The sequence below is a fragment of the Acanthisitta chloris genome, unplaced genomic scaffold (assembly GCF_000695815.1).
Source record: "Acanthisitta chloris isolate BGI_N310 unplaced genomic scaffold, ASM69581v1 scaffold33839, whole genome shotgun sequence".
NCBI classification, from domain to species: Eukaryota; Metazoa; Chordata; class Aves; order Passeriformes; family Acanthisittidae; genus Acanthisitta; species Acanthisitta chloris.
The window spans coordinates 1-15,072 of record NW_008691498.1 but is presented as its reverse complement, the minus strand read 5'-3'; the positions used below and the strand labels follow the sequence as shown (position 1 = coordinate 15,072).

Genomic DNA, 15,072 nt, shown 5'->3' with positions numbered 1-15,072 from the left:
CCTACAGTGTCACGTGGAATGCTCAGAGGAGGCAAATGCTAACGGCAAACAGACCTGAACTGCTCATGCAGCAAAAACCCAGTTTGCTTTATAGGGAAATGGTTACAAGTGCAGTTTGGGGGCAAGAAAAAGAAAATTGGAGCAGGAAAGTGCCTGCTGGTCAAGACAACTCTGAGTGGATAATGGATCAAAATAACATCTTGCTTTATAGGAGTGAAGTAGGAAACCCCAGCTGGGATTTCATGGTTGACATTTCACAACAAAAAGGGGAGAGAGAGAACAAAACCAAACCTCAAATCAACTTACAAGCAAGAGGGGTATGTAACACAGAACCTGGAGGGAGCTTCACCGTGTGAGCTGAGCAGGGGAGCCCAGAACCAAAGCAGGAGGGGCACAGAAAACTGAGCAGCTCCATCAAGCACAGGGGCTGCTCCTCGAGACACAGGAGAGTGCCGAGGGGTGGCCGTGGGGCCCATCCAGTGGCTGCTGAGCAGGTACCAATCCAGCGGGTTGAGTCCAAAGCAAAAACTAAAACACTTCCCAAACTGGTAGGACAGAGGAGGCTCTCTGCTTGGGGCAGGGAAGGCAGCAGCTGGCTGGCTGCAGGCTGGACAGAAGCTGGAGCAGGACAGAGCTGCTGAGCTGCAGTGCTGGTCCCTCGCGGCGCAGAGCAGCAGCCAGGGCTCTACAGCCTGGCTGCAAAATGCCTGAGAAGCAAATGCCTTGCCATGCCAACACTGCCCTGTAGCCAATTCTGAAGCTCTGGATATCTTCATTTCTACATGGAGTCATGTCCCTGAGAGGTCCTGGCGGGAGGGGGTTCTGGAATATGCAAATTCGAGGGTGGGCAATGCAGAAAAGCACTGATTCTTCTCTCTCTTTCAGGTTAGCTTTGCACTTTGCATTGTTTTCCCAAACTGCATAGCAGCTTACGTGTAGTGTCTGAGACACTGGGGCCACGGAAATCAATGTGGGCTTCATGAATTCCAACAGCAGCAACCACAGTGCTCTTTCAGTAAGGGCTAATGAAGCTGCTGTGCAGAAAGGTCCCAGTCAAAGGGCTCCACAAATCACATACACTCTCCCTCACACTGCCCCTGCAGCTGTTGCTGTAGAGAGCTGTACCATAGCATGATCTTCTTGACTTAAAGCTCATCAACTGCTGGGTGAAGCAATGGCCAATATCACCTTTCTCCTTAAAAAAATAGGAAGGATAAAAAGTTACAGACTCGAGACAGGCGAGCACGATGCGTTCATGCGGCTTCTTCTGTTGCACTCCTCTGGACAGGACAGGAATCTCGGGTGCACAGGAGTGGAATGCAGCAGGGACGGAGCAGGAGGCAGGTCCCCTCACCCCCACACCCTGCCAGCGACCTGATGGGGCATCTCTGGGAGGAGAAAGACCAACAGCCTGGAAGCTGTGCCCAGAACCTTCCCCTGGCTCACATACAGCTCAGCTGGGCCTTCTCTGTGTAACGATGCACCAACCAGCACACACAGATGTAAAGCTTTTGTGCTGCTCACTCTGGTTTGAGGGAATCTACAGAAAGCAGCCAAAGATTTACACATCTGTGCCTGTCCTGGGGTGACTCGTCAGAGCAGATGGACACAGCCACGGTGCAGAGTTTGCTGTGTGCTCACAGCTCCTCATAGTCCCCTCCGCCCTGTGGCTTGCTCACGCCGCTTCCTCCTCCGCCCCGGAATGCCTCAAGTTCATCTATCTCACTGCTTTTCTCCGTGCTCTTCTTCTTCTTCTTCTCTTTCTCCTCTTTGCTGTCCTCCTTCTCTTTGCTCTTCTTGTGCTTGCTCTTCTTTTTCACTGATTTCTCCTCTTCCTGAAAAGGAGAACATTTGATTAGTGAATGCTTGGAGTGTGCCACTGATCCAGGGAGTGTCATCCTGACACCTGGCTCTGGATGGAAGGGACCTCTGGTCACCTAGTCCAGCCATGGGCAGGGACATCTTCAACTGGATCAGGAATCTTCCTTAGGATGAAGCATCTCCTACCAAGGCTTGGAGTGGATTCCAGAAGACCCTCCTGTGAGCTTGGACAGAAGAGCAGACAGACCATCTGGTTTATACAGAGCAATGGTCTGTCAGGCAGTTTGTGCCCAACAATACCACAGTATTGGGCAGGCAGAAATGGCACGGGCAAAGCCACCTGCAGACTTTCCTCACTGTCCCTGAGATTAGGGCTGTTGGGAAAAGTCATGGTGCTACGCACACAGTCAGTCCAGCAGAGATGTACTGCTCTGCCTGAGCCTGCATTTTACAAATTCACACTCCCTTTACAAAATCCAACTGCTATAAAAGCTTGCTTTGAAGCTCAGTGCAGAGCCCAGAAGGCACAGACCATGCCCAGATGCATGGAAGGGAGTCTACCAGGTCCAGGAGGACACCACAGGCCACCCCTGTTCTTGGCTGGTAGGTAACATGACAGATCAGCTCTGAGGAATTAAACAGTACCTCTTTGCTTTTCTTTTTCTTCTTCTTTTTCTCCTTAGAAGTTTGCTTATCTGTTCAAACAGAAAAAAAAAAAGGCATTGGTTTTAATCAATTTTAACGGTAAGAGAGGCAAGTCTGCCCTGGCCCAATTCTGAGAACAAAATGCTCCATCCTGGAGCAATGGGCAGAAGCAATGCTGACACCTCAGGACAAGCTGTGCTCCTTTAGAAACCAGCACAGGCTGCAACACTCACACCCTGACTCAACCACATCAGTCTTGTTTCACTATGAGCATTGTATGAGCTGTGTGACCAACACTGACCTGGCACTCACTGTGTCACAGCTACTAAGAAACAAATCTAGAGACTAGCTCTACAAACTGGTCCAAAGGTCAAACTGGGGACTGGATTATTATTTCTAGAACTGAAGAAGTGCTCCTGGGACAGTTTCCCTCTGATGGAAATCCTCCCAGGGATGGTTTGTGCTTCTCTGAGGATGACTGAGGACACAGTGCCAGCAGATGGGACACCCTGACAGGCCAACACCCACTGCTGCTCACACTGTGTATGGAAATTGTAGCCCTGCTCCACAGGGGTGGCTACTTTCACACTATCAAATGAGTCTTTCACAAAAGAGTCCATCACTGTTACAGCACTTGTCCCACCTGACTGTGGCTGATGACTTGGCTGCTCAGTGCCCACTGCCTTTGCACAAAACCTGGAACAGGAGAGTATCTGTGTGGCAGTTTCACAGGAGGCCTCACACTGCAGCACATTTCACATGTGCTGTTTGACTGTCACTCTTACCTACACACTCCTTTTCCCTCAGCTGATCTGTAACTGCAGCCAGGGAGAAATTTAACTGCCATAAGGCTCGAGTGACTGATGACTGGGAGGTGGTTTGATATGTATCATCAAAAGAGGAGATGGGAGAAGCCACATTGAATTATTAAAGATGCTAAACTGGAGCTTAACTGATTGACCCGGGCCTCTGCAGGTGCACTTGCAGCTATTTCAAGCTCTGCTGTGTGGCAGCTCAGTGACAAGCCCATGAGGCCATGGAAGCCTGTGCCATGCCCACACTTTGGGAACAGCTATTCCAGGAGCTCTCTGGTGATTCTCACAGCTTTTTTCCCCTCCTAAAGTCTTTAACTTCTCATTTTTAAAGAAGATATTGGGGCAGGTATATAGGAAGTTGCTCTGCAGTAATGCCTAGACAGCAGGGGTTATTTGCATGAGGAAGATTTGTCCCCTCAGGGAATGGGAGAAAAAAATGAAGCCTTGGCAATGCTTAGGTTGTGATCAGGACCTCACCCCACCCTTTCCAAAAACAGAAGAGGGAATTGGCAGGGTATGTCAGAGCATTTTGATCCAAATTCTGGAGGGGGTGGACACTGCAGTGCTGCACACACTCCCAGGCACACAAGGCTGAGCAGGAAGCCTTCCACAGCAGCAGCTTGTGGAGGATGTGCTCCTGCTTCCAGCTGGGACAAAAATAATACAGGGCTGGTGCCAGGGATGAGCCAAGTTCCCTCCCTCCTCATGGGGAAAAACTCATTTATGCCATCTGAAAGCAGATTCCAGACCCACTCAGGCACTGCATGAAGTCAGAGGGTATTTTATTTAGTACAAGTTGGTTTGCTGCCACCCTGAAGCCACTTAGAGAAACAGATGTCTGACAAACAACAGCAGCAAGAGTGGAAACAAGGTGTGAGCTTTACCTTCCTCACTGCTCTCCTTGGGACCAGCTTCTTCCAAACCCAAACCAAAGAGATCTGAGTCATTCTTCGGTTTGAAGGAGGGCACAGCTGATCTCACAGGTTGGGGTGGCTTTGCCAATGAGGTATCGTCATCCGATAGCTCAGAGAGATCCTCCCGCACTGGGAACTCATCCTGGAGAGAAGCAGAGGCAAATGGCACTGACTAACGCTTCAACCACATCTCTAAGCAGCTTGTACACAAGAATGTCAGATGTCAGCAGGTGGGGAGGAAAGGCAATGGCACTGAGCTGTTGCTGCCTGAAAATCAATGCCCTGGATCTTCTGAGCTCTATTTCTTGCTGTGGTTTAATGCCTCAGTCGCAGTGGCACTGGCAAGGCTGTTCTGAGCACTGAGCAGTGGGGCTGCCAAAGTCAAATTCCCAATGGAAAGGGATTAAATGAGATCTTCAACTCTGTTAGCTCACCAGCAACAGCCTCTTCCTGCCCTGGAGAGACTCCTCTGTATTGAGGAAGATCTAACAGGCTGAAAGCTCACATCCAGCTGTGGGAGGCAAAAACTCTGCTGCGCAGGTCTCAGGTAGCAGAGGCAGCAAGGCTGAGGAAGCAGAGTAATTCCCTTCATCAAGATAAATGGGAATGTGCTCCCAGGGCAAATCTGCCCCTTCAGTGTCAGCTAAACCCCAGGATGCTGCAGAGCCTGGATATCACCCAAAAATCCACTGTCTCTGTATGACGAGAATGGAAATTCAGTTTAATGATCTTCTGATTCCTGCCAGCTGATCCTCTGCAGAATTCCTTATCCACCCTTTCCTTGTATCTCATATCCTTAGGTCCTGACCCAACACAGCCTTGCTCTAAGGCTGGTCCAGGTAATGCCCCCACCCTGCTGATGGCTTTCCTGCTTTGCCTGATCAGTGCACCTTGCAGTGGGAAAGCACTTCCCTGTCCTGGGGCATTCCCTGTGCCAGGCATTCCCTGACACTGTCGCACTGGCATACTCACTCACCAACCCATTCTCATCAGTGCATGCAAGAGATGTAAACCTTGCTCCAAATACTTTTACTTTCCTATTAAACTGCCAAGCAAAGCAGGTAGTGAAGATGCAAAATGAATGGAAAATTACTTAATAAACAGCATGACACATGGGCAAGGTCAAGGAAACTGGGACAACTGCTCTTTCTGCAGCATTCTGGAATGATGCAAACACAGGAACCCCCTGAACAGCTAACCCAGACACCAAGACAGCCCTGAACAGCCACTGCACATCCCAGATCACTGTTAGCAGCTCCCAGAGGTTGCTGTGCAGGCTGCAAGCCTGCAGGTCACTGCAATCAGGGTATCTTGTGCCATGCAGCAAGTTCTGACCAGCCCAGAGACAAGCTGGAGAAGAAGTGTTTTCTCCACCTGTAATAGAGAGGTGTGGGGAGAACCTGCTCCACCCTGTGTTTGAGCAGATACCTGCAGGCATGTGCTGAATGTCACAGACACCGCAGCTACCTCAGCTGTCCTGGAAAGTCCTTCCCAGGCAGAGCTCCCTTCTTCCCTGTAAGCTCTGCCAAGCAGATTTCGTGATGGCCTTTTGACTGCTGGATTGACTGCAAGGAGCTCACTGTCTCTGGCAGAGACACACTGCTACATGGTAAATCTGATGAAAACCAAGTAGCTTTGTATGTTGTACCTTCCACACTGCTGCACTGGCTGGGAATAAACAGTACAGTAAAATGTGCAGGAATAAACATTGTTCCTGTTTGTAAACACAAACCTTGTGTCAGGAAGAGTGTTAGGCTGGATATGAGGAAAAGGTTATTCCCCCAGAGGGTGTTTGGGCACTGGGACAGCTCCCCAGGGCAGAGGTCACAGCCCCAAGGCTGACAGATCTCAAGGAGTGTTTGGCCAATGCTCTCAGGCACAGGGTACATTGTTGGGGTGTCTGTGCAGGGCAGGGGTTGGGCTGATGATCCTTGTAGGTCCCTTCCAGCTCAGGAGATTGTGTGTTTCCATGGATCTGTGATTCTATGACTGTTGTTGCCATGTGGTTTCCACACACAACGCACTGGTGGGTTTGTGCTGACATGAATCTCTGCAGGTTGCTTAGCACCTGCCTTGCTGTGACTGCTGCTGAGGGAGGGGAGAGCAGATGAAGGCTCTGCTCAGGGAAATGCCCCAACCCCTCCATTTCAGCTCAGCTCAGCACACAGTGACCCAGGCATGAAATTTACCATTTTCTTCTTCTGGCTGTCAGAATCCTCACTTTCAAAGTCTGGGTCATCCATGACAAATGAGAGCATCTGAGTAGCTATTGGTCCCTCTTGATCACTGTCAGACTCCTCAGGCTTCTCCTCTTTGACCACTTTTTGCTTGGGAACAAGTCCTTTGCTTTGGGAAGTGGCCTTTGGGGCCTGGGCTGCTGCAGGGGGTGCAGCAGCAGGGGCTGCAGCAGCAGGGGCTGCCAGACTAGCGTTACCCTTGCTGCTGCTGTTTCGTTCAGACCCAGAACGGGGAGGTAAACTGTCAGGAGGCTTCGGCTCAGTTGCTTTGGTCAAAATTGCTTCACTCTGTGGTTTCAGAGAATTTCTGGAAGACCTGAGAAGAAAGAAACAAATTGTCAGAGCCTGTCCACCTCCATTCTGTGGAGCAAAGCACAATCAACAGCTGAGCCTGCCTGAGGGCTGCATGGTGTATGCATCCAGAGAGGCAGTTAGTCCTACAGGGGTGTGTGGTCAGACTGGGGCTGAGGACAACCCCTGTGTCTCTGTGATGCTGAGGTACACATGCTCCTGCCAGCAGACCACACCTGTTATCAGTTTTTCCCTGTGAGGGTGGTGAGACACTGTCCCAGGTTGCCCAGGGAGGCTGTGGCTGCCCCAACCCTGGCAGTGTTCACAGCCAGGCTGGCTAAAGCCTTGAGCAACCTGCTCTGGTGGGAGGTGTCCCTGCCCAGGGCAGGGGGTTGGGGCTGGATGATCTCTCAGCTCCATTCCAACCGTTTAACATCCTATCACTCACAGGATGTGGTATGTGGAGAACATGACACAGTTCCCCAGCACAGGGTGTGGGGAGTGACTCCACTCTCTTCACCCAACACCTGACTCCTCTCTGCTCCCCACACTGCTACGAACAGCCATTCTGGGGCTCACTTAGAGGCTCTTTCTCAGAGGGAAAGGCTAGGCCATTCCCAAGCAGAGCCATACCAGTGACCACAGGACTGCAGTGCTCCAAGGCACTGAGCAGGAAACACTGCACAAAGCGGTTACAGCTACAGTAACCTCAGCCCCAGCTCACAGCTGAAGGAACACGCTGACAGACACCAGGATGTCCCAGAGGCTGCACAGAGTTAGTGGCAGGACTAAGGGTCAGCCGAGGTTTGCCAGCCCAATCCACACTTCAGCCTGTGCTTCCTACCTTTTCTTTTCCGGCTCCGTGTTTTTGTCTCCATCAGGTATGAGGACAACCTTACAGTCCTTCACCTCTTCCTCTTCCTCCTCTTCCTCACTGGAGAGGGTGATGTTCTTGCTGGGCACACGTTCTGCTGCCAGCATGGCTTTGCTGGGGATTTTGTCATCCAGATCCAGGTCATCTTGGAAACCTGCCACCATGGGGTTCCCCCCAGGCACCTCTCCATCGCTGCAAACAGACAGGGATCAGACACAGCACCCCAGAAGTGCTGACAGACCTTCCCTTGGGCAGAGCCTGGCATTGCCCTAGCTTTTCCTGCCAACTTCAGGGGCAATGTCCTCAGCCTGGGGCAGCTGATTAAAGGGCTGGAGCAGCTCTGCTGTGGAGCCAGGCTGGGAGAGCTGGGGGTGGAGGAGAAGGTTCTGAGGAGACCTTAGAGACCCTTCCAGTGCCTAAAGGGCTCCAGAGAGCTGGAGGGGGACTTGGGACAAGGGCCAGGAGGGACAGGACAAGGGGAAATGCCTTCTCACTGCCAGAAGGCAGGGATAGATGGGATTTTGGGAAGGAACTCCTAGCTGTGAGAGTGATGAGGTACTGGCACAAGTTGCCCAGGGCTTGGAGCACCCTGGACTAGTGGAAGGTGTCCCTGACCATGGGACTTTAAGGGACCTTCCAACCCAAACCAGTCTGGGATTCTGTGATTCACACACTGCCAGCCTTCCCCTGCCCCTGCCCAGTCCAGGCTGACCTGCTCCCCACAGGCCGCAGCAGTGGCACAAGCTCTGCACCAAAGGGGCACAGCAGGATGTCTCACAGTGCCTGCTGCCCCTCAAGTTGGAAAGAAGTGGCTGAAAAAGGTGAGCCATAGTGGCCTCAGCTCCATCAGAACATGGAGAACATCCAACAGTCCTGGATCAGTCAGTCAGGCCACGGGAACTGCCTTCATCCCACAGCCTGTAATTAAACCTGATCATATCCTGGCACTGCCATGGGAATTTGCTCACAGCTATTAGCTTCCTGGAATGATTTCTATTTCTGTGGTGCTCCCTGGAGCAGGCAGGTACCCAGACACCAGAACCAGGCTTGAACATCCCCCAAATCAAATTAACCTAAGGACACACTTTCAGGGCTGGGAGCCTGTCAGCCTCCCTGGATGAATACAGTTCTGTGTTCAGAGGCAGCTTGATCAGAGCTTTGCAGCTGAAAATGCTGCTGAGGGTTCTCGGCTGAATGTCCCCAGGACTCAACTCTAATACTTTCTGAAGGATGTGCTCATGTCAGGAATGTAGGTATTCTCCCCAGCCTCAGCTGATGAGCCTTTGCATCACCTTTCCTTGTTCTATTTGCTTTATCCACAAGAGACACCCAGCTGCTTCCTAATCACCCACCACACACAGTCACTGATCTTTTAATGATACAACATGAATTGTAGAAGCACAGCCTTCATTTTTACACAGAGACAAACCCCCACAATTATAGCTTGGAACAGATTAGATTTAAGAGACATAAAGAAACCCTAAAATCCTTAAGATGGAAGCAGGTGGTGTTCCCAGTCACTAGCACAAGACAAATACTGGAAGACAGTGGAGGATGTGTGCTGGGAAATGTCCTAACACCACTGGGATGATGGCACTGCTCACTGTGGCTCTTCTTGTGGCTGGGGACTAGCTCTGAAGTTGGGTTTAAAGAGTTAGTACATCTGCCAAGTGACAATGGAGTTATTTGTGGGACACCACACTGTTGACACCCAGTGCAGCACACAGTGAGCACAGCCAGTGCTTGTCTGGTTGGAGTGCCAAGATCAGGGCCAACACCAGCCTTCCCTCTGCTTTCAGCATGGGTCCCTCTGCTCCCAGGGCAAGGCAGGGCCAGGCTGCTGAAGAGCCCCTTCAGCACTAACACTGCTGCTCTCAGCCCGAGCCAGGCCGCAGGCACACAGCCCAGCCACACAAAGGAGAGAGAAACTGCTGTCCAAACCAGACCCAAGGCTGGAGGAATGACAAGTGAGCCATTCCTGAGGTCTGCAAAGCACTGCCAGGGTTTCCTCTTGAAACGCACTTGAAATGGAGTTGCATCCTAGAAATGGCAGATCACTCTGAACTGGAGACACTGCACTGCTTTAACACATCACTGCTCTGATAGGCACAGGGGCTCTTCAGAGATTGCTGCCACTGTCTACCACACACCATACACACTTGCAGCCTTTCAAGCATTCCCAGTCCAAGAGGAACATCCACATGTGTGCACCCCCTCAGCAAAGTGGGTCACCTTCCCTCAGTGAGTGCACTGCCTCCATCCACAGCCAGCACACAGCGACAGCTCCGAGCAGAGCGATGGAGTGGATAGACATCAGGAAAATCACTGCTGCACTATAAACAGGGTCTGACAGGGCAAAATTAGGATCAGCTTGTGGTCCTGAGGTTCCAGCTGGAAGGAAGGCAGAGCATGCAAACTCAAGCACATTGCCACTGCTCTCTCCAGGCCTCGAGGCACTGCCAAGCCTGGGACAGTGTTGAGCCAGTGTGTTTGCAGGTACAGGTACCCCCAAAAGTGACTGTGCTCACCAAGGTCTGCTCCGATCTAGTGACCACAGAGCCCACCAGGGTGTCCTCAGTAAGCCCACGAGAGTGTCCTCCTGCACCACATGTTTGGCTTTTTACACAGTTTAGCATCTACTTGCTTCCACCAAGAGATGCTCTGGAACAGAGGATCCTTTGTTAAAATGCAGCCTCAACTCACAGCAGAACTGCAGCTCATGAGCACTGAGGGCACTCCAGGACCCAATTCCTCAGCCAGCCCCAAAAGGGTCAGGTTTGGCTCTCCTGACATTTCCTTGTTAAGCACAGAAAAACATCCCATCTCAGCCACAGCCATGAGCAAGATACTTTGTAGGGCAGCACACTGCCAGCAACCACCGCTCTTTTCTTACCTTCTTTATAAACATCCACGTGTTCTGCCACCACAGGGATGAGGATTCTGCCTGTCCTGCATTAGTCACTGAGCCTCACACACAGCACTGACTTAAAGTTGCTGTGGCTGAACTAGAGAAGACTGAATCACAACAGAGATGTCAGCAGACACAGAATCCACCACATTCACAGATGACCAGTGTCAGTGTTTAATTACTCTCCTGGTTAATCCAGGGCTGATGACAAGAGGCAGCAGGCAAGGAATATGCTAAGCAAAGGGATGCAGAGCCTGTGAGTATGCCGAGGTTACCTCTCCACAGACAGTCTGCTTGCAGACAGCTCACTGCACATCCTCTTGTCTAAGCAGCTCAGGATACACAATCCCCTTTCCCTTTTTTGGGTTGAAAAACATCAAAGCCAGGAGAAATAAAAAAGGGATGAAAAAAAAGAGAAAATCCATCTTACAGCATGAGCACAACTCTGTCATTTGGAGGAGCTAATTATAGAATTCCAGACTGGTTTGGGTTGGAAGGACCTTAAAGCTCATCTGGTTCCAACCCCTCTGCAGTGAGCAGGGACATCTTCAACCGGATCAGGTTGCTCCAAGCCCCATCCACCCTAATCTGGAATGTTTGCAGGGATGGGGCACCCAACACCAACCTGAGCAACCTGTGCCAGTGCCTCACCACCCTCATTGTAAAAAACTTCTTTATACGTAGTCTGAATCTCCCCTCTGTTAGTTTAAAACCATCACCTTGTCCTATCACTATATACCCTGCTAAAAATTCTGTCCCTATCTTTCTTCTAAGCCCCCTTTAGGCACTGAAAAGCCACAGTAAGGTCTCTTGGAGCCTTCTCTCCAGGCTGAACACTCCCAGCAGTCCCAGCCTGGGTCCAGAGCAGAGGTGCTCCAGGCCTTAGAGCATCAACATGGCCTCCTCTGGACTCACTCCAACAGGTTCACATCCTTCTTGTGCCCCAGAGCTGGAGGCAGCACTGCAGGTGAGGTCTCACCTGAGTGGAGCAGAACGACAGAATCTCCCCCTCATCTGCTTCCCATGCTGTGGGGATGAGTCCAGCACACAGATGGTTTCTGGACCCCAGTGCACATGGCTGAGACATGTCCAAACTCTCACCCACCTGCACCCCCAAGTCCCTCTCCCCAGAACTGATCTCTTTATCCCCAGTTGCCCCAACCCAGGTGCAGCACCTTGGGCCTGGCCCTGGTGAAGCTCATGAGGTTCCCATGGGTCACCTCCTGAGTTTGTCCAGGTCCCTTCAGGAGTGTCACCAGCACCACTCAGGTCAGTGTTGTTGCTAAACTTGCTGAGGGGGCACTCAATCCTGCTGCGTCACTGATGAAGACATTAAAGAGCTCTAGCCTCAGTACAGACCCCTGAGGGACACCACTCATCATTCATCTCCACCCAGACATTGAGCCATTAACCACCACTCTCTGGATGTGACCATTCAACACGTTCCTTGTCCATCCATCAAATCCACGTCTCTCCGATTTAGAGAGAAACATTAGACATGGGCACAGAAAAATAAAGGTACCCCCTAAGAGTGTTTTGGGATCTGCATGCAACCATGCAGTGACATTCCTCCCCATCCTTCCTTCCTCCCAGAATCCCACAGAGCTTTGAAGTGCCCCCAAGTGTCCTCCAACAAACCCAAACCCCCTTCTAGTGCCTCAGGACTGGCAGTACCAGGCCACAAAGGAGCTTGGCCATATTTGGGGCCTCTGCAGTGGCAAAACAGTCATTAAGCAAAACATAACATCCCTGCAAAGTGCACTGAGTTCCAGAGGGAAATACATCAAATGATCCAGCGTGTTTGGCCAGAAGAGAAATCCCATCCCGACCCACAGGACCCAGAGGTTTAACCTGAGCATGAAAGCCAGACAGCAACATCAGGAAGGTGATAACCTGCTTTTCCTGCTGTTCCACCTTCCCGGGGAGCAGTGTGTGTCACTAAATGGGAAACACTGAATGCTACAACTGACCATACCACAGCCAGAAAGGCTCTGGGGCAGCTGATTGCTCTGGAATCACTGTGTGAATGGTGCAACAGGTTACCCAGGCTGTGTGTCCTTGTCCCACCCTCCCTGCCCCCTTCCTACCTTACCTTTCACTGTCCACACGGTGCTTGGCCTGTGCTTTCCCCTTGTCCTTGTGTGGTGTTGGGTCCTCCAGAAAGCTGTGGTCCAGGCTGTCCTCAGGAACAAAGTCCTCCACGCTCTGCACCTTGGCAGGGGCTGCAGGGTTGGGGGGAGTGGCAGCAGCAGGATCTGCATCAGTGACAGGAGTTGTAAAACACAGGGATCACCACAAGCAGGACAGAAATTAGCTTTCTCCAGATCTGTCAGAAGTTGGCTTTCTCCAGACCTGTGGGGCCCAGGGTGGCAGCAGCCATAGGGCAGGACCTTGGCTACACAGACAGGGGAGAGGAAGGTAATGAACCAGCCTAGAGTCTGGCATGAAGGCACTCACAGCCCACACATGACTTACGTGGTTCAAAATGCCCCAGGCCCTTATACAGATTGAAAAATCTCTCTGGAATGCTCTCTCTATGCTCTCTAGGGAGTGCTGAACTGACCATACCACAGGTTTTATACCTGTGCCATGTGCAGTGCTCCTGTGGGATGGCCCTTCACTATTCCCTTACCTTTCCCAGACTGTCCAGTACACCCTTGGCTATGTTCTTGCTTTTTCAGCTGTAAGTGTCCAAGGCAGAACTGCTCACACTGTGCTTTCACATGCCCTGTGTGATCAAAGGCTCAAGATCTACCTCAAATAGAGACTCACTTTAACACAGACACCTCTACCCATCTTCAAGGTATCAGGATGAAAACTCATGAAATTACCCTAACTGCAAAGTCTGAAGTGATTACCCTTTTCAACATTTGCAATATTCAACCTTTTTCTTCTGCCTGGACTTCACATCTAGGCTTTTTTCTTCTAGGTGAACAAGATTTGTGTCTTTCTTGTCTTTTTGTCTAGATTTTGCTCTCCTAGCACAGCTTTCAGATCACTTTTGCATACAAACATCATTACTAATGCCATAGAGTAGTGTTGGTATAAATTAAACCACCAAAAGAATTATTACTCCAAGACTTAAAGAGAAAAATCATACAGCAGCTCCCATAAACCCCAAGTATCATTTGGTGACAGTGATTTTTCAGCTGTTTTCCAGTGAACTAGTCCCTGGGCATGTTCCAGTGGAGGTGCAGACCCTTGGCACATTACAGAAACTTCACAACACTGACACACCACCTCTTCCTTTTGCCTGCCTGAGCATTCTGAGATAGGCCCAAAACACTTCTTAAGCTAAGTGAGTTAAAAAACAGAGGAGAAAAAGAAAAACCCAAATCCCAAACTACTGGTAGTAGACTTGTTTTCCTACAGATACATATGACAAAGGGTTTTTCACTGACACGGGATTTCTAACATCTGCTCCTCTTTGGGTTTTGTTTGGTTTGTTTTTCTCTGGGTAGGAAGAGTCATAAACAAACCAAAATGGGTACACTGTGTCATATCTGGGAAGAGCTTCAGGATGCAGAACACTGTGTGCAGATCTAAAACTGAACCATTTCCACATCTGAAATTGCAACCCATGTTCTCAGCACCTCCTCCTTTCCCTCTGTGGGTGTCTGGAAGTGCTGGGAGCTCAAGGGACTGACAGGGAATGGTATTTCCAAAGGGTGACTCAAACCATGTCATGGTTTTTAGGCAATGCCAGCTTTGCAGCTCCAGTTAGCTTCACAAACAAAGTGAATGTGACAGGCAAAGTAAGGTCCAGATCAGGAAAATGACACACACCCCCCCTTGATGGCTCTGCCCTGCCTCTCAGTCCAGCAGGGCTTGGCCTGAGCATTGCTGCACTGAGTGCCAGCACTGAAGCAGGAGCTGAGGTGTGCTCCCCTCCACCCAGAGCAGCTCTGAAGGAGCTGATTTCCCCAGAGGGGATCTGCTGTGGAGCCTGGACCTACATGATCATTTCTGGCTGAATAACCTTTAAACCCAGCACTCTGCTCTCCCTGCTACACACAGGAGACTCTCCGAGCTGCCACACTGGTGCGAGGACAGCGCTTCAAATAGCTGCTCTAACCATTTGTCTTGCTATTCAAGAGGCGTTTGTGCTCCTGGTAAGGAGATGACAGTTCATTCATTCATTTTATTAGTGTCTCCTGTGTGTTCAGCCCCTGCCTCCTGAAGCATGGCACAGCCATCACCTAGCTGGGCACAGTCCCCAGCCAAGCCCAGCACAGAAAAAACCCACATGTGCTAAGGAGAAAAATAGAGAATGACAGTGCAGCTCTCCTTGGACACCCCCAGAACACACAGTGATAGTGCAGCTCTCCTTGGACACCCCAGCACATCCAGGGCCTGTGGCCTTCACACACCTCTGTCTGCTCAGCCTCTCACAGGCAAAAAATGAAAGGAAAAGAGCAAACCCCCCCAGGTAACATCCTGCCTGGACAGTGCCCCCAGCACCCACCTGGCTGGGGAGGAGCGGGCTCAGCCGGGGGGGCTGTCCCGAAGAGCCGTGCGATGATGCTGCGCTTCGGTGCGGGGGCAGCGGCCGGCGGGGCGGTGGGGG

The 15,072-nt window shown here is 51.0% G+C and overlaps 1 protein-coding gene across 1 annotated transcript; it reads right to left on the bottom strand.

The window, feature by feature from the left end:
* Nucleotides 1-1,637: 1,637 nt before the first annotated feature.
* LOC103809422 (rab-like protein 6) lies at nucleotides 1,638-15,061 on the bottom strand (the record flags this gene model as incomplete). The annotated part of the gene is made up of 9 exons (XM_009082253.1): nucleotides 1,638-1,835; nucleotides 2,467-2,516; nucleotides 3,260-3,268; nucleotides 4,166-4,337; nucleotides 6,385-6,572; nucleotides 6,630-6,748; nucleotides 7,568-7,789; nucleotides 12,598-12,760; nucleotides 14,971-15,061. Coding segments are annotated over 9 exons (1,212 nt in total), but the record flags the coding sequence as incomplete, so codon positions are not given.
* Nucleotides 15,062-15,072: the final 11 nt, after the last annotated feature.